This window comes from Salvia splendens, chromosome 2, assembly GCF_004379255.2.
Source record: "Salvia splendens isolate huo1 chromosome 2, SspV2, whole genome shotgun sequence".
Classification (NCBI taxonomy): Eukaryota; Viridiplantae; Streptophyta; class Magnoliopsida; order Lamiales; family Lamiaceae; genus Salvia; species Salvia splendens.
This window is the reverse complement of record NC_056033.1, coordinates 24,555,881-24,583,141: the sequence shown is the minus strand read 5'-3', so window position 1 is coordinate 24,583,141 and position 27,261 is coordinate 24,555,881. Positions and strand designations below refer to the sequence as shown.

The 27,261-nt window shown below is 40.0% G+C and overlaps 1 protein-coding gene across 1 annotated transcript; it reads left to right on the top strand.

Annotated features, from left to right (window-relative positions):
* The first annotated feature begins 14,903 nt into the window (after positions 1–14,903).
* Positions 14,904–27,011, top strand: LOC121792038 (myosin-6-like). Its single transcript, XM_042189819.1, has 38 exons — positions 14,904–15,317; positions 16,429–16,557; positions 16,834–16,977; positions 17,060–17,205; positions 17,299–17,461; positions 17,587–17,645; positions 17,737–17,896; positions 18,084–18,233; positions 18,306–18,442; positions 18,523–18,669; positions 18,747–18,848; positions 19,128–19,185; positions 19,287–19,388; positions 19,488–19,525; positions 19,610–19,736; positions 19,850–20,020; positions 20,105–20,236; positions 20,403–20,512; positions 21,030–21,090; positions 21,286–21,463; positions 21,575–21,780; positions 21,942–22,061; positions 22,228–22,326; positions 22,469–22,783; positions 22,877–22,932; positions 23,122–23,230; positions 23,417–23,500; positions 23,723–23,893; positions 24,078–24,215; positions 24,325–24,513; positions 24,787–24,894; positions 24,964–25,034; positions 25,120–25,216; positions 25,801–25,857; positions 26,040–26,096; positions 26,235–26,312; positions 26,432–26,514; positions 26,580–27,011. Exons 1-38 carry the CDS (start codon positions 15,315–15,317, stop codon positions 26,692–26,694), a joined length of 4,470 nt encoding a protein of 1,489 aa, XP_042045753.1. The 5' UTR covers positions 14,904–15,314; the 3' UTR covers positions 26,695–27,011.
* Positions 27,012–27,261: the final 250 nt, after the last annotated feature.

The following is a 27,261-nucleotide window of genomic DNA, read 5'->3' as shown; positions in this document are numbered from 1 at the left end:
TATACACTAGCCCCTAAGCTTATTAAACCCTTAGGGGAATCAAGAAACGTGTGTCAAACATCATAACATGGTACATCTTATTCGTATGCATTGCAGTTCACATATTGTGCATTATATAGTTAATAACATCCATTACTCGTGACAATTTGGTGAATTATTCGTATCATTTTATAATTTGTTATTAATGCGTACGTACTATACCCTAGCCCCTAAGCTTATTAAACCCTTAGGGGAAACAAGAAACGTGTGTCAAACATCATAACACAGCACATCTTGTTCGTATGCATTGCAGTTCACAAATTGTGCATTATATAGTCAATTATATCCATTACTCGTTACCATGTGAAGATTACATACATGTCTACGTACTATACCCTAGCCCCTAATCTTATTAAACCCTTAGGGGAACAAGAAACGTGTGTCAAACATCATAACACAGCACATCTTGTTCGTATGCATTGCAGTTCACATATTGTGCATTATATAGGCAATTATATGCATTACTCGTGACCATGTGGTGCATTATTCGTAGCGGTTTCCAGCCATTATTAGATTATTATTGTACCCTCATAATGCACAAAATAGGACAAATAATGCAACACGGGATTAATTACCCAATGTTGATCTTGACCGTCCATTTCTCTAATCTAATGGCTGATATTAAGAAGGAAAAAGGAGGAAATATAGGAAAAGGAAATGAATACATCCCTATATATATATATATATATATATATATATTAGGGGGGTTTCCTACTGCCTTCAGTGTTGCTACACGCGGTCACTTCAACCTAGGCACCTTGTGGCAGCCACTCTTTTCTTTTTTGAATTAGTGGAAAGTGATTCTACTTTAGGCTTTTAACTCACATTTTAAGAGGGCTTTTGTGTTTTGGCTCTAAGTGTGGGCTTTTCTCTCATACTCGCATCATCTATACTGACTAGAAGATACTAAGGGGGTGGTTTCCATTTTCCATCATGTCTTATCTCCCTCAATTCCCCTCACCGTCAGTTCGAGACAGTTGAGTTTTAAGCCCAATCAAATAAAATAAAAAAAACTAGACCTAGACACTACACAAACACTTAAACACAGATAACACAAATGCACACATGTCATACTGGCCAGTGCATTCCCCCTCCCACTTCACACGTGTCTGCCCTCAGATGAGGCTGTGAAGTGGAAAAAGGTAATGGCCAGTATGACTGACACACATACATACCAAAACACAACAAGACATACTTATACTAAAAACTTCTCACACTTAGACTATATAATAGGCTAAGTGGGAGAGTTAAAAATCTAAACAGAGACCAACAATCCTAAACACATATATACAACAACTCCTCACACTTGGACTATATAATAGGCTAAGTGCGAGTTGACATGCATACGAAAAAAGAAAACAGAAAACACAAACACATGCGCCAAAAATGGCAAACCCTTTACTTCTCACACTTAGACTATTGCGTAGGCTAAGTGTTATGAAAGGGGTTTGCTCACATACTACACAGATTATACTACCTAAAAACACAGCAAAACACAATTAAAATACGAAAAACTAAAAACTGAAAATAAAAAGAAAACTAACTGATCAGTATGGTTGGTCACTTGTTCCTCCTACTCCTTCGCGGGGCAGGTTGTGGTGCAGGTGGTTCTTCCGGTTGTGCCTCCTCATTCTCGGACTATTTGTTCCCAGATTCTGCCGACTCTTCGGCATCTCCTTCTCCTGATTCCTCTCCGTCTGTCTCGGGTCCTTGTGATCTGACTTCCTGGCCTCCGTGGCTGCTTGTTCCAGCTTCTCGTACTAACTTCCCAGCAGCTAACTCTTTCAAGATTCCTTCCATCAAGGTAGTCAGGCGAGCCAATTCTGTCCTAGCTTGTCTATTCTCTTCAGCCAACTCCTCCACTGCCTTCTCTAACCTCTCCTGTCTCTGCTCATGATCATGGGTACCCGGATGTGCTGCAGATCTCCCCGTCGGTATAGCTTCTTCTCCCATTGCATAGAAATGCGGTACCCCTTGCCTCATGTACACAGTGTTCGTTCGGACAAAGAACGGTGTATCAAACAGACTAGGAGGATCCACCATGATCTGGTCGGATAAGTCTTCGGCCTCCATGATGATGATGTTATTTAGGACGAACATTCCCAAGATATTACAGAGAGTGAGATTTCTCGCCAGGTGGGTTGCAATAAGATGACACTGATACGCTGTCCAGAAACCAAGATGTAACCTCCTTCCGCGCTTCGCGCACCACAGTAGGTATAACTCTGTCATTGATGTTCTTACCTCAGAGTTTGACTGTCCCAGAAAATTGAAGTCCAAGTGGAGCTGGACTAAGCGTAGAATTGGGTTATTGAAAGCGAGAAAGAGTGGATGCAAATTCCCCAGAAACCGGGTGAGTCAACTCTTCCCCCGCTTCCTGAGGTTCGAAATCAACATGCCTACGAGGGATTCCCCCCTCCCGACTCCTCCAGTCTGGCCCAATCGCTTGCTCCAAATTGCATATTCCCAACCTTACAGTCCACTCGATCAAATTCATACTTATTTCTCCACCAAACAACCGGAAACTTATAGAGACCTCATCCAAATCTGTAGTTACCCGAAATCTGAAAGTAGTAAGAACTCTTTTGCTAGCCTAACACTGATATTCGGGTTTTCATTCTCCAACAACCATTCGAATCCTAACGCATGAAAATACACGAGAAACTGCTCGCGGGCACCCAAATCATCTAAAGAGGGAATATGAAATACCTTTCCGCTTTTAACCTGCTTACTCCCTTCATCCTTGCCATCAAAAACCTTTTGCAGCTTCTTAGAGTCGAATAACTTCATTTCCTCCACCATATCGTTAGTAAGGTCCACTGTCCAGCGCCGGTATCTCAGTCTCTCTACCGGAGGGTGCATTAGCTCCCGATGATCGTGCGGGAGTTGTTGCTCACTGCACTCCTCATTCTCAAAAGATATGTCACTATCTTAGTCCAACTCTTCACTGACAGCGTATTCGCTATCGCTCTGTTCCCTGCAGTTTGGTGAGGTTCTCTGAGCGGCTTCAGTTATGACTACTCCAGTATTGACTGTGCGCTGCCTCTTGCTGCTGGGCTTCTTTGTGATAGGGGCTTTCCCTTTTCGCTTCCTTTCTTCTTGATATCTGGCTTCCTCTCCATCATCCTCGTCTTTCTCTTCTTTGGGTTCCTTCTCAGCTTGTGATGAACACTGATCCTGGGCAATAGGACTGGTCTCCTTGTGGCCTACTGACCTGGATGCGAGGTCCAGACCCTCAGCCATCCCGTCAGCCTCTTCACCTTGGCCACTCAGCATTGGAGAGACTGCTTCAGTTGCGTTGGAGAGACTGCTTCGGTTGCCATCGCAGTATCCTCCAAGTCAGTAGCGGATACGGATTCCTCCCCAGGTTTTGTGGGGGTGGTTCGTTCCTCATCACTTAAAACCTCTACCGGATCTGCCTCCGTGTTTGGCTTTGCCTTACTAGCTGCCCACCTTCCTAAGCATCTCTGTGACACCCTTTCAGGCTTCGGCCTCTCTGCCCTAAGGTCGCCCTTCAACACTAACTTCCTCTTGACGGCCTTCGGTTTTATCACTGGCGGTACCATTGGTTCGGGTATCTCGGTTCTTTCCACTGTGTCCTCCTTCTCCGTAGGCACATCACTCTTCCCCTCCTCTGTCTGGGGGTTCACTGACTCTGGTTCTTTCTCTCCTGCCCTGCCTTCTTCCACCTGGTCTACTGGTTGGTTGGATAGATCAACCGGGTTGCTCCCTGCAGTGGCTTCTTCATCTTCTCCTACTGCCCTAGATGTGAGGTTCAGATCCTCAACCATCGTGGCAGTATCATCTTCCCTCTGGTTTACTCCATCCAAAATCGCCTAAAATTCGTCATCCGTCATTAGGCCTTGTTTCTTGGCCGTCTCATTTAAATCTATCTCTTTCCTCGCCGTTCCTTGAGAAACGGACTCCGCCGTCGGCGTTTTCTCTTACTCATCGCCTCCCTTCTTGCCATTTTCCTCCTCTCTTCTTCTCGCTTCACGTTCTTCCGAGTCGGAATCATAATGGGCGGAGATGGGGTCAACCTCCATCGATTCACTTTGTTGTGGAGTTGGGGAGGGTTCCGAAGATTCTGGCGGAACGGTTGCCGACGGGGATTTTTGTTCTGGTGGAATTTCGGCGGAAGTCGGAATGGAAACAGTTGATTGTACCGTGGATTGCACATTCGGTTCAGAGAGGGCTCCTCCGGTCATGCTCCCTTTTTCCCCCATTTGACTAAAACCGGCCAACGACGCCGTCCAATCTCTGTTAGGGTCCTGCAGTCGCAAGAATTCCGCCATTGCATCCAAGAAGGCCATTGTTGGTGCCTGAGGAGTAGGCTCTGGTAGTTGCGGTTCTGGTTGTGGGTTCGGCGGCCGTTCTTCTTGCAGTGGTGATGATTCTGGAGTTTCTTCTTGCAGTGGTGATGATTAACTACCACATATGTACCATATTTACATCTTCCTTAGGAAAATTGGAATTCTACTTTGCCAGCATATGTACATTACGCTAAAAGGAGCTAGCCAAGTGGAATTCCAATCTCCATCCTACCGGTCAGTATGAAACCTGAATATGTGGTTGCAGTGGAATCTCATCCACCACAGCCACATCACTGTTGTCCCTAAATACTTTTAGCCTATGCCCATTCACAATAAAAGGTTTAGAGTTAGTAAGACTCCCTGAAATTTCCACTGCTCAATTAGAACGGATTGCGATGATGACATAAGGCCTTGTCCACTTCGACTTGAGCTTTCCAGGCATGAGCTTCAGTCTCGACTGGAAGAGTAGTATTTTCTTCCCCACATGGAGATCCTTAGTCCTCATATTCCTATCGTGCCACAATTTGGTTCGCTCTTTGTACCACATGGTTGAATCGTACGACTCCAATCTGAGTTCCTCTAACTCTTGCAATTGCAGCTTCCTTTCCTCTTCACAGGCTGTAGTAACCACATTTACTTGTTGTACTGCCCAGTATGCTCGGTGCTCAATTCCAACGGGTAAGTGGCACATCTTTCCAAAAACAATTCGGTACGGGACATTCCTATGGGGGTCTTGTAGGCTGTGCGATATGCCCATAGAGCATCCTCTAACCTCATACTCCAGTCTTTCCAGGAAGGATTGACGGTTTTCTCCAGAATCTTCTTTATCTCTCGGTTAGAGATCTCGGCTTGACCGTTTGCTTGCGGGTGGTAGGGGCTGGATAATCTGTGGTGCACACCGTACTTCTTCATCAAGGCATCGATGGTGCGGTTACAGAAGTGGGTGCCTTGATCGGATATTATGGCCCTTGGTACTCCAAATCGACTGAAAATGTTACTTTTGAGGAACTTGGCTACCTCCCTTGCTTCACACGTGCTCGTGGCCTTGGCCTCTATCCATTTGGAGGCGTAGTCAACTGCAACTAAGATATATAAGTTCCCATACGACGAGGGAAAAGACCCCATGAAATCCATCCCCCATATGTCGAACAGCTCACAAACAATGATCGGGACTTGCGGCATTTCATCTCGCGCTGATATTCCACCGGTCAGTTGACAACGCTCACAACTTCTACAAAACTCGTAGGCATCTTTGTTGAGGGCTGGCCAATAAAATCCGCTATCCAGAATCTTTCTCGCCGTCTTCTTGGGACCGAAATGTCCTCCACATGCCAAAGAGTGGCAATGCGTCAATACGTCCCTCTGCTCCCAGTCAGGAACGCATCTTCTTATCACTTGATCGGCTCCTACCCTCCAAAGATATGGGTCGTCCCAAAAGTAGTATTTCGACTCACTCTTGATCTTCATTCTTTGAGCTTTGGTGACGTTCGGCACTTCTGGAAGCTCCCCTGAAACGAGGTAGTTGGCTAGGTCCGCATACCATGGCTCCTGCCCTACTTTTTCCTTTCCTTTCTCTGTCACATCCTGGCCAGTAAGCTTCATCAATTCTTCCCAGTCAATTTTTCTGGCGGCGAAAATAACTTCACACAAGTTTTCTTCCGGGAATCGATCTCTCACCTCCTCGCTATTCCCATCCTGCACTATCCTGCTCAAATGGTCCGCAACCTTATCCTCAACCCCTTTCTTGTCTTCCACCTCCCAATCAAACTCTTGTAACAAGAGTACCCATCGGATTAAGCATGGTTTGGATTCTTTCTTGGTAACCAGGTACTTAATGGCTGCATGGTCAGTATAAACGATGACCTTTGACCCCAACAAGTACTGCCGAAACTTCTCGAATGAATACACCACGGCTAGCATCTCCTTCTCAGTGGTATCATAATTCTTTTGGGCTTGATTTAAAGTTTTAGACGCATAGAAAATTACATACCTTTTTCCTTTGATCTTCTGACCCAGAACAGCTCCCACTGCATAGTCGCTGGCATCACACATCACTTCGAACGGATGATCCCAGTCAGGAGCCCGGATAATCGGTGCGGATATCAGCTTCTCATTGAGCAAGTTGAAAGCAGCCTTGCATTGACCATCAAAATTGAATTCCACTTCGTTTTGGAGAAGTCTGGTAAGGGGTTGGGCAATTTTGGCGAAGTCTTTAATGAATCGGCGATAAAATCCCACGTGCCCCAGAAAACCCCTTATTTGTTTCTGGTCAGTAGGAAAAGGTAGTTTGGAAATGACGTCCACTTTGGCTTGATCTACCTGGATACCCCTCTTTGACACCACGTGTCCTAGGACGATGCCTTCCGTGACCATAAAATGACCCTTCTCAAAATTCAAGACTAGGCTCATCGCTTGACACCTCTCCAAGACTACATCCAAATGATGAAGGCATGAGTCGAAAGAGACCCCGTAGACTGTGAAGTCATCCACGAATATCTCTATACACTCCTCGATCAGATCAGAAAATATGCTCATCATGCATCGCTGAAATGTTCCCGGAGCGTTGCAAAGACCGAACGACATGCGTCTGTACGCATAGGTTCCAAACGGGCAGGTGAAGATAGTTTTATCCTGGTCTTCAGGATTCACGTAAATCTGAAAAATACCCGCTGTACCCATCCAAAAAATAAAAGTACTTCTTCCCAGCCAGTCGCTCCAACATCTGACCGATGAACGGTAGGGGGAAATAGTCTTTCCTGGTCGCGGCGTTCAGCTTGCGGTAGTCTATGCACATCCGCCAACCAGTGACTAGGCTTGTCGGTATCAGCTCATTCCTCTCATTTTGAACCACATGAATCCCGGACTTCTTGGGGACCATGTGCACAGGGCTGACCCACTCGCTATCAGGCACCGAGTAGATAATCCCTAATGACAGCAACTTCAAGATTTCCTTCAATATTTCCTCCCGCATGTTGGGATTCACCTTCCTCTGCGAATCTCGATATGCCTCCGCCCCTTCTTCTAGCCTAATATGATGCATGTAGACGTCAGGGCTTATTCCCACCAAATCCGTAAGGCTCCATCCAATTGCTTTCTTGTTCCTGCCTAGAACGGTCAGTAGCCTTGCTTCTTGCTCCTTTGTCAGGCTACTGCTTATGATCACCGGATATGAATTTTCCTCCCCGAGAAAGGCATACTTCAGGGTTGCTAGTAACTTCTTCAATTCAACTTGTGGGAGAAGTGTGTCTGCTGGTAGAGGGTTCCTTGCAGCATCCCCTTTCTTCTCTAATTCTTCATCTGAAAATTCATCTGTACCGACTGGTAGCTTAGCCCCTGCGCTCCAATAAATTCTGATTTCTAGCAGAAGTCCTTAATAGCTCCTTCTATCTCCTCGTCAGTTAATGCTTGGCTATTGATCAGATCACACCATGCAGCTGCTTCTACATCAGTCTACCCATATACATCTAAAGTTTGGAGTTTCTCCTGTAATAATTCAGTCTCAAGAAAATCTTGGACTAAGGGGTCAATTACATCCACATAGTATAGATTTTCAGAATCGATAGGCTTTTTCATAGCCTCATTTATATCAAAGGTAAACTTCTCTCCATGAAAATCAATGCAAATTGTTCCTTCAGCCATATCTACAATGGTTTTGGTTGTCCTAAGAAATAGCCTTCCTAACAAAATACCGCTAGACTCCCTAGCTTCAGACTCACCCATCTTGATCACGTAAAAATCAGCAGGATAAGTAAAATCATGTACTCTCACCAACACATTTTCTAATACACCTTCAGGAGTTATGCATGATCTATCAGCCAGTTGGATCAACACCCTAGTACTTGATAACGTTACTCCCTTCAGCCGATTATAAACTGACAATGGGATAACATTTATAGAAGCTCCCAGATCACACATTGCATGCTCGATTTTTACATCTCCTACAGTTATAGGCAAAGTGAACATACCTGGGTCTGCTCTCTTGGGCGGTAGCTTTTCTTGCACAATTGCCGACGCTGTCCCTTCCACCATGATCTTCTCATCCTTCTGGGCTTTCCCGACTATGAATTCTTTGATAAATTTTCCAAGCGGGGGTAGCTTCACGGCTTGGAGGAATGGTATGGTGACATCCAGCTTCCCAAAAATTGACATGTAATCCACTGGGTTTTCCTTCTTCCTCTTGGTCACGAAACGATAAGGGAATGGCTTTTTCCCTTTCTCTTCTTCAACCGGCTCCTCGACAGCCTTCCCGGAGTCTTTCTCGGGCACATTCTGGGCTGGAGTTTCCTTCGTCAGTTCTTTTTCCTTAGATGAGTCCACCTTGTGCTGCCTGCCTCCGATTCCACTGTTCCTCGACGGTTCCTCACTCAAGAAAAATGGATCATGCATTTGGGGTAGAGGTTTGCGTAGCTCCTCTTCCGAGACAACGTCTCTCAGTAATGTTGCTCCACTTGATTCCCCACTGGACTTCTTTGGCTTGGGCCCCTCATAGGTGGTACCAGACCGCAATGCGACCTTGTTCACGTTTGCCTTCTCAGGAACATGGACTGTAGACGGGAGTTTACCTGAATTTCCTTTTAACTCACCCATCGAACTAGCCAGCTGGGCCAACTGCCTATTCATCATATCAATGTTCTCTTTATGCTCCTTCTGGGCATTCTGCATCCCCTGCACTACTTCATTATTGGACTACAACTCACCCTTGATGCCCTGCTGCGAAGCAAGCAATTCTCCCATCATATCCTCCATCGATCGTCTTGACCTGTTAGGATATTAGGACTGATTTGGCCCTTGGTGCTGGTTATACTGGGAATTTTGGTTGGGCTGAAAATTTTAGAAGTTTTGCTGGTTCTGGTTAGGTAAGTATTGGTTATACTGGCCAGGAGGGTTGTACTGGTCTTGGTGATATTGGTTCTGGTTTTGGTTTTGGTTCTGCTGATGTTGTGGACCCTGATTAGGCTGATTCTGGTAATTTTGAAAGTTTCTCTGGTGGGGTTGTATATAAACAGGGTTCGGGTTTTGGTTTTGTGAGTTCTGGTTATGGGTTTGTTGGTTCCTTCCTGACCAGTTGGCCTAGTGGTTGGGATTTTCTGGGCCACGACTGAAATTTTGGTTCGGGTGGGGGTTGTATTGGTTCTGACCTTGACTTTGGTTTTGATTTTGGCTCTCATCTCCCCATCAAAAGTTCGGATGATCCCTCCATGGTGCGTTCCGTTGTCTCCCCTGGATCCACTGCCCACTAGAATTGTAGTACCCGGCAGCATTGACTTGCTCCATATTCACAAAGTCATTTGGCTGATCATAGCTCGACCCTTGGTTCCCCTGCTCTGCACCCTTGTAGCTTCCAGTTGGGGAAGGTGGTGGCGCCTTCTTCTCGATCGCGCTAAGGAGTGTCTTCTTCAATTCGTCCATCTTCAAATCCATCTTCTGCTCTAACTTGTGCTCCTGGTCAGTAGACAAGGCACTAGCAATCCTTTCTCTGCTGTAACCATCTCTTGAATTGTCGTACTCCTTCTTTGCACTCAATAACTTCCCTAGGACCCCTTTAGCTTCACTGACCCTTAACTGCATGAAACTTCCTCCTGACGAAGAGTTTGCCAAGTCTTTCATTACCTTGTTCATCCCCTCATAAAAGGTATGATGTATTTCTATATCGGCCATACGATGGTTCGGACATGCATCCAAAAGACTCATATACTTCGCCCAATAATCACTCAAGGGTTTATCATACCCTTACTTGACACTGGTTATCTCTCTCTTCAATGCGCTCGTCTTCGATGACGGGAAGAATTCTCCTAAAAAGACTGACTTGAAATCTGCCCAACTCTCAATGGAATTGGGGGGCAATCGCATGAACCAGGTGTTAGCCTCCCCTTTTAGAACGAACGGCAAAGCCTTCAATCTATAGTCATCCTCGGTCGCCCCTGCTGGCCTTCTCTGTGCCCTACAATCTTACAGAACTCATGAAGGAATTCGTAAGGGCCTTCATAGCGCTTCCCGCAGTACGTAGGCAGAATTGCAATAACATGGGGCTTCACATCACAAGCCGTCTGCCCCGTGGTGACTACTATAGCTTGCAGTGGTTCTCCCTCGGTATGCGCATTCAGCATTCCGATTTCTGGATCATCATCATTGTGGTCAGCCATTCTCCTTGGATTGCCTTCCAACTGTAGCACCTGTTCTGGTATTCCTCCTTCTATGGTGTCTTGTTATTCGTCACTACTCAAACCTAAATCACACAAAGTTGTCGACAGACCGGATCGAGTGGTTACGAGTATAGAGCCTCGCTGAAGTATCTTCGGTCTCCAATGATCAGGAGCCGAACTGCTTCTCATAAACTGAAATAAAAAGAAATAGAAAAAATTATCCGCAATATATACGCCAAAGTATCACACACAATAACAGTCAATAACGCCATTCATCCTCGGCAACGACATCATTTGAAAGAGCAGGTTTGTGTCAGGTGTCGTGTCGAGCACAGGATGTATCCTACTGATCAAGATGGAACCCCAGCTATGCCTGAACCTGGTATCAATAATTCCTCAACCCACTTCTACTGACTAGTATAGTGGACGTAAGGGTCGAATCCCACATAGATGAATGCGCTTTGGGAATTGTGGTGATATTCTAGAGAAGTTTGGTTACCTACCACGCTTTGGGTTGAGACTTATCTAGGCTGGAATTTAAGATGGTACTCTACTGACTAGGAGGTGTGAAAGATGTTTGACAGGCATTTGTGTACGTGAGAGTGTGGAACATGATGTTTAGGAATATGTGGAAGGTACGAATTTACTATAAAAGGCTAAACGGAATATCAGAGGGAAAAGGTAGTTAGGTGACTAGGCCTACAGATCTGAAAAGTAACAGCTGAAAAGTAAAGGACAAAAGTAAAAAGTGGTTAAAAAGCAAAAATGGTCCCAAAGTTGGATGGAGATGTTATCTTCTTCAACATGAATCAAATCAGATCAGCGAATCCAGAATTATCACCATAGAAACACACTTAACCATTTCAGATCTAAAATCTAACAGCTATCTAGACTTGCAAACTCAGAGAGATTAACTACAGAAATGAAAACATGCGATTCAACACTGGAAATTACCGTAACGATTAGATCTAAGCTATCTAGGCAGAAAAGAACGAAATCAAACAAGAACCGATGTACAAAAATAACTTCATATCATAGAAACGTTGGATCACAACTAAGACTTCAAAGTAAGCAAGTATTGAAAGTGCAACAAATCCAACGTAAGAAAACAAAGTGCGATTAACATAAAAGCAATAAAGATTGTTTTGCCACTCCGGGCGATGAAACTGTTAACACTACGAAGCGTGCTGACTGGAACGAGAGAATGGAACTCCGGCGAACTGATGATCTTCAAGTGACCATGGCTGTGGCGAGGAACGAGAATATGAAAGATAATGCTGAAGGATTGATCTACCGAAGAGAGATTGCTAACTAAGTGTAGGAGTTGATGAACTAATTGATGATGATTCTCTCTCCAAGTGGCTTCCTTTTATAGGGAGGCCTCCCTTGATTTTTAGGGTAGACTTCAAACATGAAATGACTCTTTTGCTCCCTTGCTTGCGGCTAATCTTCCCAGCTATCCTTCTTCTCCATCTCGAGCCTTTTTAGAATGCATACTGGTCAGGATAGCAACATCCTGACGCCCTTTTCACCCGAATTCTCCTAAAATTCCCATACTGGCTAGAACACTTCCCTGCACACTTTAGCAACTGTTTTGCAGATATATTCCACTTATGCACATTATATTGACCAGTAACCAAGGCCTAGAATACGACTTATCATGTATTTGGTCAACATTTTTTAGACTTAGAACATACTACACCCTAGCCCCTAGGCTTGTTAAACCCTTAGGGAAAACAAGAAACGTGCGCCAAACATTGAAACACGACACAACTTAAATTAAACGCGTCAGTATAAATGTTCATTACATATCACAAATAATGCATTATAGAAACTAAACTACGCATTATACTATACAATATGTACATTATGTGTACGTTTTGCGCGGCTTCCCCCTTGTCGAACTACACGAAGCCATAGCCCCTCGAGTTCTCGTTGTGATCGATTGCGATCTTGCAAAAGAGCACAGTTCCAAAGGCAGAGAAGGTCTCGAAGAGCGCCTTTGTGTCGATTGCTTGATCCAGATTCTTGATGAAGAGATTAGCATATCCACTTTTCCGGAGGCTAGGATCTCTGTGAGAGAACATGATCCGGATTGGCATTCCATTGACATGAGTGAAATTCAAAGCATCTTTTGCATTAGAACCTGCACATTATCACAATTTTAAGCCATCAAACATAAAACATTTCACTCAAGAATTGTATCTATCATCACTTATAAGCTGCTAAATGAGAATCATAATTCATAAGGAAATACGAATTGGAAAATTGTACACACACAGTTCATTCAGATTGGGGATCTGAATAATCAAATCACACCATCATCACTATTAATTCAATGATATTCCAACAAAAAAAATATGTGGAGTAATGAATTGGAGATGCATGCTAATGAAAAAACAGAATGAATTACGATCACCGTTGGTCGGAGAATTGAAATTGACGTAGGCATATCCGAGCGATGATCGGCGCGTCACATCTCTGCAAATCTTGACAGAGGCGATGAGCGCAATGTGGCTGAACAGATCGTAGAGCTTGCTCTCGTCGATGGAGAAAGAATTAAACGAAATCTGAACAAATCTTGATGAAAAACTGCAAAAATCCTCAACGGAGGAAATCATGGACATTCCATAACTAACTCCAATAGAGATTCTCTATTTTGCCCTTCTCACGTTAAAAATTCATGAAATATGATAATTTCAGCCAAAGATTTAGTCCATTAGATCAGCATAAATCAACGCATGTGATTAAGAAGGAGAAAGGATTAATAAGGGGAAAAGGATTTGAATACAACTTTCTCTCTCTCTCTCTCTCTCTATATATATATATATGGATGTATTCATTTATTTTTTGTATCTTTTGTTCTTTGTTCTTTTTAATCTCAGCCCCACGATTTTGTCATCTGACGGTTAGATTGGTGCCACGTGTCATTTAGTAATGCAGATTTTCAGTTGAATAATGCACACCGACTAATAATGCACCATTATAGTGTAATAATGCAGATTTTCAATTGAATAATGCACACCGACTAATAATGCACCATTATAGTGTAATAATGCAGATCATCTGGACCGTTGATGAATGAGATCTAACGGCCCATATTAAGAAGAATAAAGGATAGGAGAATAACGCTCCCCCATATATATATATATATATATATATATATATATATAGGGATGTATTCATTTCTTTTTGTATCTTTTGTTCTATTGTTATTTTTAATCTCAGCCCCACGATTTTGTCATCCGACGGTTAGATTGATGCCACGTGTCATTTAATAATGCAGATTTTCAGTTGAATAATGCACACCGACTAATAATGCACCATTATAGTGTAATAATGCAGATTTTCAGTTGAATAATGCACACCGACTAATAATACAAATTTTTCGTCAAATAATGCAGATCATCACAACCATCCAATTCAAGGATCCAAGGGCTGTGATTAAAAAGAACATTGGACTGAAAAGCTACGAAGGACCTTAACACATAATCATCACCCCTATATATATATGTATGTGATATTTATATCAAAATTTAAAATTGAATTCTTTGTTATACAAAAATAAAAAAAAGAATGAAACTTAAACGCATAATTTTATAATTGTTTTTTATTTGGTTGTAGAAGTTTTATTAATTTAAATGTTAGAATGACTGTATGAACAAGATTTGATTGTGATGAATTTTAATTGTTTTGGTCTTTTTAAAGTAGTTGAACGCTAGAATTGTTTTTTCTAATATTTTGGGAATAATAGATTTTTTTCCGGTATAACAGGTATAACGGTATGTCGTACTGCAGTTCGGTATACCATAAAAGTACGGTATACCGAAATGCGGTACGGTATATTGAAAAAATACGGTATAGTAACGATATAAAAAACTACTTTATCGAATTTCCGGTATAACGAAAAATTCGATATGATATCGTTATGGTGTTTTATCATACCGTAACTTTCGGTACGGTATACCGTACCGAACCACCCCTAAATTTGCTAATTTGTCAACTCTGTATATAAAAAATGTCAACACAAATCTAGTTAATATACTCATATCTTTGTATTAACATCAATATTTGAATATCAACGTGAGGATATAAGTAACAAATAAATTTATATTAACCTACTAATATTATCTTTACATGCAAAATTGACAAGTGAGCAAAATTAGCCAATTAAGCTAGTTAACCATTATTATATCGCTAGTTTACAACTTTGCAGGGTTCACTAAAATAATGGACTAAATGAAAATCCACAGAAATAAAATAAAAATTATAATTAGTATTGAAAAAAAAAGAAAAAAAATAATAAAAACGTGAGTGTTGAGGGGCAATATGGGTAGGTGAAAAATAGTTCAATCTCGCCGTTGTACGTATTCAGCTGGTTGTGGTTACGTTAACAGAAATGAAAGAAATTGGGAGAAAGAGAGAGAGGACAGGGAAAAGAAGGAAACAAGGGGACAAATCACAGAGCAAATAAATCTCCTTCCACAGATAAAACGAACAATTAGTTGCACAACAACTGAGATTTTTTGGTTTCCTTCTTCTTCATATCTATCAATCTGCATGTAATCCATTATATTTATACCAACTCACACACACATACATATTCATATCGGATTGAATTCAATTGGGGGGAATATCATATACTGTGATCACAGATTGATTATAACATTGAAGATCATTGCGATTATATATTTATACGTTTATATAGATAGATATGTATGTGGAATTGTGGATTGCTCGAAGAAATTTTTGATGGGGTTTCCAGCATTGGGCATTTGAACAGAAATTTATCGGGGTCTGACTGCTTTCTATTTCGGAAATGGTATGTGTATCGTTTTCCCCTCTTTTTTTTATCTGTTCAGATATTTTTGTTGCATATATTGCGTCAATTTTAAGTGGTTGTTCGGTTTGCTAGACAAATTAATTATGAGATGTAGTTTAGGATTGAGTTGGGGATTCAATCTCATGAACCAAACACAATCATATTTAATCCCGAGATATAACCTTGCAAGCCGAAGCTTGGAGTATTTGGGAACTTCAGGCTCCGATTTGGCTCAAATATCATTATTATTTCTTGAAATTTTGTTATTTTTTGCAGTAGAGTTGTTTGTTTTCAGCTGAAATTTTGCATCCAACGTTCTCTTTTTCGGACTCTTGAAAACTCGTTCTTTTGTTCTACCTATAAGCACATGTAGATACCACATGATAAACTGTGTATGCATTCATCATAGCAAAGTTTAACAGCTCTTATTATCCAAAAAAAGCTTACTCATAATGAATTGAAGTATAGAGTGAAATTGAAGGCACTTGTGAATAATTTAGTTGTTTGTATGAAACGTCATAGTTCTAAACGCAACATGGACACGAATTAGCGAGAATCTGTCTGGAAAAGTCTGTAAATTAATTGGAATGTTACAGTATTGGACTATATTTTGTTACAAGCAGAATCATTAGAAAAGCCGCTCATGTGCATAAGTGATGAATTTTCATATCAAGGGGTTCATGCTCTGTGGAAATGAACTATCACTATTAATATAACATAAGAACTTCAGGTTCTTGATTAGCAAGCGGAAATCAACACGCCTTTTAAGGTTTTCGTTAGTAAAAGTGAAGTTTGAAACCTTTTCGGCCTACAATTGCTTAGTGTTTACAAATCGGTCATGAGTGCAACATGAAATTTGTGAAACAGAAAGTTTTATCTGTTGGTAACTTACGTTATTCTTAGTTGAAGGTCGAGTAGATTTAAACATAATGTTGGACAGGGTTTTATAGCAAAAATAATCACACATGGTGTGTGTTGTAGATATTATTTTAGTGAAAATTATCACACATGCCAAACAAAAATAATCATTGTATTCATAGTGTTTATGGTGTGTTGTAGATATTATTTATCTATTTCCTTTGCTTCTAACTATTGTCCATTTATCAAACAGACTGTTGGAGCCAAGATAGCAGTTGGATCTCATGTATGGGTCGAGGATCCTGACGAGTCCTGGCTAGATGGGGAGGTTGTTCAAGTAAACGGTCAACAGATTACAGTAAATTGTACATCGGGAAAGACAGTAAGTCTATCCTTCGATGTGCTCTGCCCATCAATTAAAATTGTGAACTCAAGACATTAGAGTAAAATGTGAAGTCTATTTGATTCAATTTATTTCTTGTAAATGAGACTTGCATCTTATACTGCGGACCTAAATATATTGTTTTTAACAGGGCAACCTCAATATACAAAGGAAAAGCTTTTTATTTCGATGATGCTTGTTTGAGAATCAACCAATGGATTTGTTTCAAAATTCTACATTATCGATGATATTTCTTTCCATATCCTTATCTTTCAGGCTGTAGTTAATGCAGCAAATGTACACGCACAAGATCTCGAGGCTCCCCCTGAGGGTGTGGATGATATGACAAAGCTTGCCTACCTACACGAACCGGGTGTTCTGTACAATTTGAAATGCAGATATAATATGAATGAAATATATGTAAGTACTCTCATGGATCTGATGTTATTCTTGTTTCCCACATATCATACCATGAGACTTAAAAAGAGGTGGCTTTCTGTAGACCTATACAGGTAACATATTGATAGCTGTGAATCCTTTTCAACGTTTACCCCATCTTTACAACGATAATATGATGGAAAAGTACAAAGGAATGGCGATTGGAGAGCTGAGCCCACACCCTTATGCTATTGCTGACGATGCTTACAGGCAATACCTTTGTTGTTCCATGATTAAGTGTTGATATGCCTGCTATTCTTTTGACACTTGTTCCCAACGAGCACGCTTCTGATGCTAACGCAGGCAAATGATTAAAGAAGATATAAGTCAAGCAATCTTGGTTAGTGGAGAGAGCGGAGCTGGTAAAACTGAAAGCACTAAGAGCTTAATGACATATCTTGCTTATATGGGGGGCAGTGTCGGGGTTGAGGGGGGGAAGCGCACTGTGGAGCAGCAAGTACTCGAGGTCTGTGTCTCGATTTATTGTTTCACCAGTCAATGGAAGAGAAAAATATTGAAGAACAAACGTATACTTCTTTTTAGTGCTTTGCTTTCATGCATCAACTCTTTTATTATTTATTTTTTTTGCAGTCAAGTCCTGTTCTTGAAGCTTTCGGTAATGCAAAGACAGTGAGAAATAACAATTCAAGGTCAACTTAAAATTTGATTGGAATGTACCTTTCTGAATTCCATTATTAATCGACTCAATCAACTTTTGCCTCAAATCCTCTTTGATCACAGTCGCTTCGGAAAATTTGTGGAGATTCAGTTTAATAATAGGGGTAGAATATCTGGAGCTGCAATCAGAACTTATTTGCTGGAAAGATCACGAGTTTGCCAACTTTCAGATCCCGAAAGAAACTATCACTGCTTCTATATGCTTTGTGCTGCGCCAGAAAAGGTAGTATAACGGTTTCCAGCTCAATGTTTTTCCAGCTAAGGGTTGGCTAGTTGTGCATTTTCTCAAGAAAGATGTATATTTTTTACAGTTGAATTATATAAAAGTTGATATAACAAGTCCTGAACCTCATAGACATTATACTAGAGTTTCATTCTTTAGACCACCAACCTTTGGTGCTTTGTAACAGGATGTTGAAAAATACAAACTGGGGAATCCAAGGAAATTCCATTATTTGAACCAGTCTAATTGCTATGAATTGGATGGTGTTGATGATTCCAAAGAGTATCTTACTACAAGGAGGGCAATGGATATAGTTGGAATCAGTGATGAGGAGCAGGTACTTAAATAATCGAGTGTTACTTAGGATTGCATAGTTTTTTTCAGTTTTGTTAAAAGATTCCATTTGTAGGACGGAATTTTTCGAGTTGTGGCTGCAATTCTTCATTTGGGCAACATTGAGTTTGGGAAGGCAAGTGATATTGATGCTTCTCAACCCAAGGATGATCAATCACGATTCCATCTTAAAACCGTTGCAGAGCTGTTGATGTAAGTAGTTTCTTTTTCTTTTTTGAACTCCTCAGCATTGCACATGTGGTCTGATGTAAGTTCATATGAATCTATTTCAGGTGTGACGAACAATGTCTAGAAGACTCCTTGTGCAAACGTGTAATGGTTACTCGTGATGAGACCATAACAAAAAGCCTCAATGCGACTGACGCTGCAGTCAGTAGGGACGCTTTGGCTAAAATTGTCTATTCGAGATTGTTTGACTGGTTTGCACTAGGAAACTGTTGTATTACGAGATCTAGAGACTGTGTAAGTCTCCTAACTAGCGTTTTTTTCGGGTCAGGTTAGTTGATAAGATCAACAATTCTATTGGACAAGATTCTACGTCAAAACTCTTAATCGGACTGCTGGATATCTATGGCTTCGAGAGTTTCAATACAAACAGGTGCTTAACTGGTATGCTTAGTTCTCAAGATTATGAAAACTAGAGCACTGCAAGACCGCACGATGGCAGTCTAAGGACATAAATGCTATGCTCTGTGATAACTAAGAACATATGAAAATTAAAGTTTTGTTTTTTCCATTTTCACAAGCCTTTTTAGTTTTCAATTAATCTCATTTTGATTTAGTAGCTCTGTTATGATTACTTGTGGTATCCTACTAAGTCCTTTTTAGTTAGATCCTTTTGATGTTTATGTTTCTAACTTTCATACTTCTCTTGCAGTTTTGAGCAATTTTGCATAAACTTAACTAATGAGAAACTGCAGCAACATTTCAATCAGGTCAGTATATAATATTGTAACCTCTTCTTGAAATAACTCCCATTACTCTGTCATTAGAATTAGAATTCTAAGTCCTAGACAACACATTATTTTTCTGGCAGCACGTTTTCAAGATGGAACAAGAAGAATATACAAAAGAAGAGATTGACTGGAGTTACATAGAATTCGTAGATAACCAGGATATTCTTGATCTTATTGAAAAGGTTTGTCTGCTCTCCTTTTGCAGTTCAATTATCTTTAATTATATCTAAGATTGTAATTTCCTTGTTTTCGGATACAATATTTTACACCAATTTTACCAGAAACCAGGTGGCATCATTGCTCTCCTTGATGAGGCTTGGTATGATTTCTCGGATTCTAGTTTACCGAATATGTAGCCATTTAACGACACTCCATAATTTAATGAATTTGTAATTTTTTGTAGTATGTTTCCAAGATCTACGCATGAGACATTTGCGGAGAAGCTTTACCAGACATTCAAAGATCACAAGCGTTTCAGCAAACCAAAGCTGTCACGCACTGGTTTCACCATATGCCATTATGCGGGTGAGGTATGCAATTGTTAATATACGCAACTAAGAATAGTTCATGAAGTTGAAGCTTATGACTGTAAAAGCCTATATCGCTGCATGTGTGTTTTTGATAAAGCATCCGACAATTTCAGGTTACGTACCAGACGGAACTTTTTCTGGATAAAAACAAAGACTATGTTATTTTTGAGCATCAGAATCTCCTTAGTAATTCAAGTTGCACCTTTGTCTCTAGCCTCTTCCCACCTTTACCTGAAGAATCTTCTAAATCATCAAAATTTTCATCTATTGGTTCTCGATTCAAGGTCCTATTCTATGTACTCTTAACATATTCAGAGCTACATTGTTTCTGTATATCTAGTTTCACCCCTTTCTTTTATTTTATACAGCAACAACTGCAATCTTTGCTTGAGACTCTTAGTGCAACCGAACCTCATTATGTTCGCTGTATAAAACCTAATAACTATCTGAAGCCTTCAATCTTTGAGAATAGTAATGTTCTGCAGCAACTCCGTTGTGGGGTAAGAGATATTATACTTTACTTCTTTTTCTTTGTGGCAACATTGTAACAATCAGTTCGTCAATACAACGATCAGTAGTTAACCATACTCATTATGTTTTGACATGGATCTGGCCTTTGCATGTGTTACCACTGTGTTATCATTACTTATCTTTATTGGTTTCTAGGGCGTTATGGAGGCAATCAGGATCAGTTGTGCTGGATATCCCACCCGAAAGACTTTTCAAGAATTTATAAACCGTTTCAAAATTCTTGATCCTAGTGCATCAAATGGAAGGTAACTTCTGCATATGTGGTGATAAAACATAGTTGTCTCAAGAAGTATGAAAGAACAACATTCCCCATAATCTACACAAATGGAATATCTACTCTAACCTTACGCACATTATTCTAAATAACACTTGAGGATAGAAGAAAAAATAATATTCCTATTTTTGTATGAAGGCATGCACGTTTTCTATATCTTCTGCATGCTGCTTGGAGTTATAATCACAGTAACGACCATGATAGACGCATAATTTACATTATTCTGTAACCATTCAGTATAAGAAGTATGGTTGTTTCTTGTTCCTTCTGATGTAGTCATGTAGATACTCATTGTTGTGAGCAACTTACTAGTGGTTTATCTATTTGGCTGTGGCATTTGTGCAATGATGATTCAGAGGAATTTTGTAATTCCATTAGCTTGTACATTTGCTTTTCTCTTAAACTATTTTATGCTTTTTCTTTCTTATAAACTTCTCATTTTAGCATCACCTTTCGACAATATTTTTAACACTTTGAACTTTTGATAGTTGCGATGAAGTCACTGGTTGTAAAAAGCTTTTGCAGAAAGCTGCTCTTCAAGGTTATCAGGTACTCTTCACTGTGTGCATTGTGCACATTTCATAAATGGCTGTAAATGATTGCACTGTTAAAGTAAGTTAGCATGATTTGTTCAAAGACTCGACAATAATTCCTGAAGTAGTTGCATGGTTTACTTATGGATAATGTAAAGTTTTAATTTGATCCAAGTCATCATACGGCATTTCGATGTTCATGATTTTCCAGATTGGCAAAACTAAAGTGTGTCTCAGAGCTGGTCAGATGGCAGAACTAGATTCTGTTCGTAACCAGGTCCTTGGGATATCAGCAGGCGTAGTCCAGACAAAATTTCGCTCATTCTTTGCGCATAAAAATTTCGTTATATTACGCACGGCAGCCATACAAATCCAAACTCTGTGCAGAGGTATAATTAATGCTCAAGGATATCGTAGTTTATCTGTGTTTAAGTATGGCTAACCTAGCGCTCATGCTCTTTCCTTTAACTTACTAATTTACTTAAACGTCGCAATATCAGGGCAAGTTGCAAGGTGTATATATGAGTGTAAGAGGAGAAAGATTGCTGCTACAACCATCCAGAAAGGTGGAAGGATGTTTATGTTTAGGAAGACTTTTGCAATTTTATCGTCTTCTGCAGCTGTTATCCAAGCAGGACTTAGAGGAATGGCTGCTCGCAGTGAGCTTCTATTTAGAAGGAGAAATACAGCAGCTATTCGTATCCAGGTAAAATTCTCTCAACCCATTCTTGTGGGTCTCTCTTAACCTTGGTCCATTTTATCACTCTCTTAACTAATTATGTGGAGCTTCTATCGATCTACAAACAAATATAGAAATTTGGCTGTTCACTTTTTTAGGTTTTATAGCATTTGTTTCTGTCTAAGCAGAAACACTCCAAAGGATACTTGGCTAGCCATCATTTCTCGCGCTTGAAGGGGGCATCAATTTCAATGCAATGTGCTTATAGAGTAATTAAAGCTCGCAAAGAACTACAGCTACTTAGAACGGTGAGTCTTCCAACTTTGCTCGTAAAGTAAATTAGCAATGGAGTACAGTCACATACTCTTTAGTGCTTCCATCACTTCTCATTTACAACGGGTAACATCCTATTTATGCAATTATGGAGCTAAAGAACATAAATTCAATTGAATTTCTCCTTTCTAACTATCTTAGGCTGCAAAGGAAACTGGTGCACTCCAAGAAGCCAAAGAAAAGCTAGAAAAGCAGGTTGAAGAGCTGACTTCAGAGTTGGAGTTGGAGAAGCGCCAGCGAGTACTACATTTGTCCCTTTGCATTTAGTAATTACTTTCATATGATAGTTAAATGGCTCAAGTGTTTCTCCATAATGTCCTCATATAATATGTGAAGAATATGGTTAATTTCCGTTCAATTAATATAAATTTATGTTGACTAGCATGACATCGAGGAAGCCAAAAATTGTGAAATTGCAAAATTACAATCTGCTTTGGAGGAAATAAGAACGCAGTTTCAAGATACCAAAGATCCTGAAGCTCTAGAGAAGGTATCCGCGCATGTTCCTGCTGCAGTATCCGAGCAAGTTTCTCCAGCAGTATCCGAGCAAGTTTCTCCAGCAGTATCCGAGCAAGTTCTTTCAGTATCTGAGCAAGTTTCTCCAGCAGTATCCGAGCAAGGTCCTCCTGTAAAAGATGGCCTAGTATTTGATAATGAAGCAGTCCAGAAATTAACTGCTGAAAATGAAAAGCTGAAGGTAACATTTCAGGTCTACTTTAATTATGTCTTGGAGAAAGATATGTTCCATAACTCATGATAGGCTTTGGTAAATTCTGAATCATTGGTTCAGATTTTAGCTATGGAGGCAGAGACAGATATAGTTAGGCTGAAGGCAGATAACCAGAGGTTGGTATACAATTATTTTTTCGTCTCCTGAATTAGCTATCAGACAATTAGTTCATTTTTTGCCATGCTTCTTAAGTCTTTAAAAGAGATGATATTTGGTCTTTCTCACAGGTAAAAAAAGATTAATGAAATTAAGAGATTGTATTTATTTGGCCTTATGGTACATTCATTAATCTTCTATCTTTTTAGACTTGTAGAGAAAATTTCTGACATGGAAAGAGCAGATTCTCTCCGCCGACAGGCTTTGATGAATAATCCTTCAGGAAAACTATCTGGACATTTACCTCCAACTACTCATGTTAGTATTTAACCTCAGTTTTATTTAGCAATTGTCTCAGCATCTGGTGCTTGATCCTTTTGTCCCCTTGATGTGCAGCAAGGGGAGAATGGGCAGCATGTAAGTGTAATGTGAAATGGTGGTTCGAAACCACATAAAAATTTATGTTCTCTATCATTCTGACTGTGCTTGTAAACTTCTATACAGGAACTTTTGAGCGTAGCATCCAGTAAAAGATTTGGTACGGAAGCCGATAGTGCACTGAGGAAATCTATCATCGATAGGCAACGTGTGAGTTATTTCTGAGTTACCGTACATTCCTCATTTGCAGTCGCATATAGATCCTGTAACCTGTAATCCTTTCTGAGTACTCAATTTTTTTGAAGATGATTCAAAATAAACTAGAAACAACCGAACTAGGACCTTCATATTTTATTCAGGAGACTGATTGTTGCACTTGTTCCAGCCTATATTTACAAGAATGTAATTGATTCTTTTATTTCGTGGTTCCAGGAGTCCGTAGATACTCTTATTAAGTGCGTCAAAAAAGATGTCGGTTTCAGTGAAGGAAAACCAGTTGCTGCACTTACAATTTACAAATGCCTGTTCCACTGGAGATCCTTTGAAGCCGAAAGAACTAATGTTTTTGATCTGCTTATTCAGATCATTGGTTCAGCAATAGAGGTGAAGTTTAACAGTAAACTAGGAATTATTTCTAAGCATTCCGCGCATATTTTGGATATGGAAAATTTATTGTTTGAGAAACTTGATACTGGTTTATATGGACTGCTCTAGGTCCTCATTCATTCACTAGTTACCAATTTATTTCTCGATATCTAATCAGCTCAAACGGGTCATTTTGTTTCAGGATGAGGAAAACAACTGTCATATGGCTTACTGGCTTTGCAACACATCTACACTACTGTTTTTACTCCAACGAACCCTTAAATCTCCTTCTTCATCGCAACCTCCTCAGCCCACCTCATTTTTCGGAAGAATGGCTCAAGTACGATGATCCTTTATCATGTTAATGCTCTAAAATGTTGTGACTGAAAGATGAATTCGTGGATTTTTAAGGCCTTCTGATATAAATCTTAGTAAATATGAATCTCCAGAGTTTCCGGGGGTCCCCATCCTTCGCCAACATTTCTATAGGTGGGCTTGATGGAATAAAACGGATTGAAGCCAAGTATCCAGCTTCACTTTTCCAGGAGCAGCTGACTGCTTATATTGAGAAGATTTACGGTATTACTCGAGATAATGCAAAGAAGGATTTGACACCAGCTCTTTCTTTATGTATTGAGGTAGAACTTTACTTTATTTGGAACTCTATAATCTTCCAATACATATATAATTATATAATTCTATCTTATATTACCTTTAAAATTCCTCTTCATTCCTTGTTTGAGTTTTAAGTTATTTTTACACTTGACTACTCTGAAACTATAGGTTATGACAGTATACAGTATTAATTCACTAAGCGTTATGCTAATGAAAATGTTTTCTCTTTTTCTAAATTGTTGAGTTGTCTTCTTTTCTTCTCTTTGACACCTCTGATTTAAATGTTCGGTCTCCAGGCACTCAAAAATTCCTCGAGTCAATCTGCTGGCGAAAGTGCTACTAGGAACTGGCAAAGCGTCATTGATTGTTTAAACGGGCTTCTGAGTACACTGAAGGATAACTTCGTACGTAAAACCACATGTGTTTTTACTCGTGTAAGTCTGGTCTGTATCTTATTGAAGTCGATATTTCAGGTTCCACCAATTCTTGTCCAGAAAATCTTCGAGCAGATTTTCGCTTATATAAATGTTCAGCTCTTTAATAGGTATCTCCTATACCATCATATACAATCTTCTTTACTGAATATGCTGCAATACTCATCACCTGTAAACTTGTTTAACTTTGTTCAGCCTTCTTAGCCATAAAGAGTGTTGCACGTTCAACAGTGGGGAATATGTGAAGACGGGGTTAACAGAATTTGAACTTTGGTACGGGGACACCCACGAGGTATGGACCTTTCTGCTTGAGTTATTCATCGATGCTGCTATAAATGTTTAGAGTTAGAGGACTGTAAAATGAGCTAAGCTAATTGGTTTTCGACTCCATAAAGCTCGTTCGAGCTCGTTAACTACATGATCAGGCGTCTGCTTTACACTACCTGGCTCACCATCTTGGAAATATAGATTCGTTAACTTGCTAACTTATTATATACATTAATTTGTGACAATTATATTAAATATCCTATGAACGTTGTTTAATATAGTAAGATGACAAATTAAGCAAAATTGATATATCCTATAAACGATGTTTAAATATCCTATGAACGTTGTTTCTTAAATCTCTTGCCCAAAAGAAATGATTCAAGTAACGTGGAATGGATGGAGTAAAATTCATTTAGGCTCCAAGTGTTTGTGAGATAAAGCTCGATACAAGTCAAGCCTGAGTTCAGTACCGATCAGCTCGAACCAGTTACACGCCTAGTTTAGCAGAAGCTGCTAGATGCTTGCAGTTATTATATCTCACTGTCATATAACGTCCCTTGATTTGGTAATACGACAAGTGTAGACTAAGTATTGTCTGTTGTACTACAGTATGCAGGCTCATCACTGGATGAACTAAAATATGTGCAGCAGGCTGTAAAACTTCTGGTACGTTCGAAAGCAAACTCATTTTCGGTATTCATTTGTAGTAGTGATGGACATATCTTCATCTTTTTGGGCATACTATTTCATCCAATCTTCAATCAAAATAATGAATATATCCGCTCTGATTCAAGTGCACTCTACCGTGGGGCATTAGACGTTATGCTAAATACTTACCTCATGTGTAGATTATGCAACAGAAAGCGGAACTAACCTATGATGATCTTACAACTGAACTCTGCCCTGTAAGTTTCTTTCTCTCTCTCTTTTTCTCTCTCTCTCTCTTATACATGCATTTGTGTGAGTGTGTGTATGTTCTTCTTCATTTGGCTTCTTATATAATTTCTAATCGGATTTATCGATGCAATGTTGTTTGACAACAGATACTGAGCAGTCAGCAGCTTTATAGAATATGTACAATTTTTGGGGATGAGAATGAATCAGATAATGTACCTCCAGAAGTAAGTTGTGTTTCCATCTTGCTAAGATACTTCACTACAACAATGAAAACCGAAGCCAACGTTGTGGCTGATAAGCCATATTATTCAGTCCCGATGTCTTACTTTATAAGTCTTAACAGGTAATGTCTAAGCTAAAGTCACTTGCAGAGGACGACTCTACCGATCCTGATAGCGACTCGTACCTGTTGGAGGATAATTCCAGGTAATTTCATGAGATAACATACAGTCGAAATAAAGGAGTAATTATTTATCATTCATTTACTGCAGCATCCCGTTGCCGGTTGAAGAACTCAGCAGTTCCCGCCAAGATTTAAATTTCAAAGGTGTGAAACTACCCGAAGAACTTCTTGAAAATCCAGCCTTTGAGTTCTTACAGGGTTAAGGCTGTGATTATAGTTATCCACTTTGTTGATACCGTGATGTATACGAACCTGCTTCTTCTTGTCTCATCACATCCCCGGCTAGATTTTCGGGTAGAATTTGTAGAATTCATAGGTAGAGAGTAAGATAAAGGGGAAGTGATGAGTGTTTTTCCAGTTAGTTAGTTGTTTTTTTGGTACCTTAATTTGGGGTTATATTGTGGCCAACCTTTCTAAAAATTACAGGCAGAAATGAGCAGCTGCTACAGCCTCCAAAGTGAACATTTTTATTGTCCTTCTTAAGCTGTGATGATGCTAGAAATGTTTTAGTCACAAACTTATGTTGGCAAATTTGAGTTGATGGAGAAACATAAAACATAACAGTTGTCCCAAGCATGACTTTCAAGAAACATAAAACAAAGTTGGTGGAGAAAATTAGTGGAATTTGAGTCCTACTTTTATATACTTAGTTTTTATACGCAACATATTTAATACTCCATGCGTACGCGAAAAAGAATCTCATTTATTTCCGACATAGGTTTAAGCTTGAGAAAACTAGGTAGAAAATAGTTAGTAGAATAAGAGTCACA

Coding starts and splice junctions, on each gene's coding strand:
- LOC121792038 (XM_042189819.1), top strand. Junction 24,216..24,324: donor TTTTCGGAAGAATGGCTCAA/GTACGATGATCC, acceptor ATGAATCTCCAG/AGTTTCCGGGGGTCCCCATC. Junction 26,097..26,234: donor TTACAACTGAACTCTGCCCT/GTAAGTTTCTTT, acceptor GTTTGACAACAG/ATACTGAGCAGTCAGCAGCT.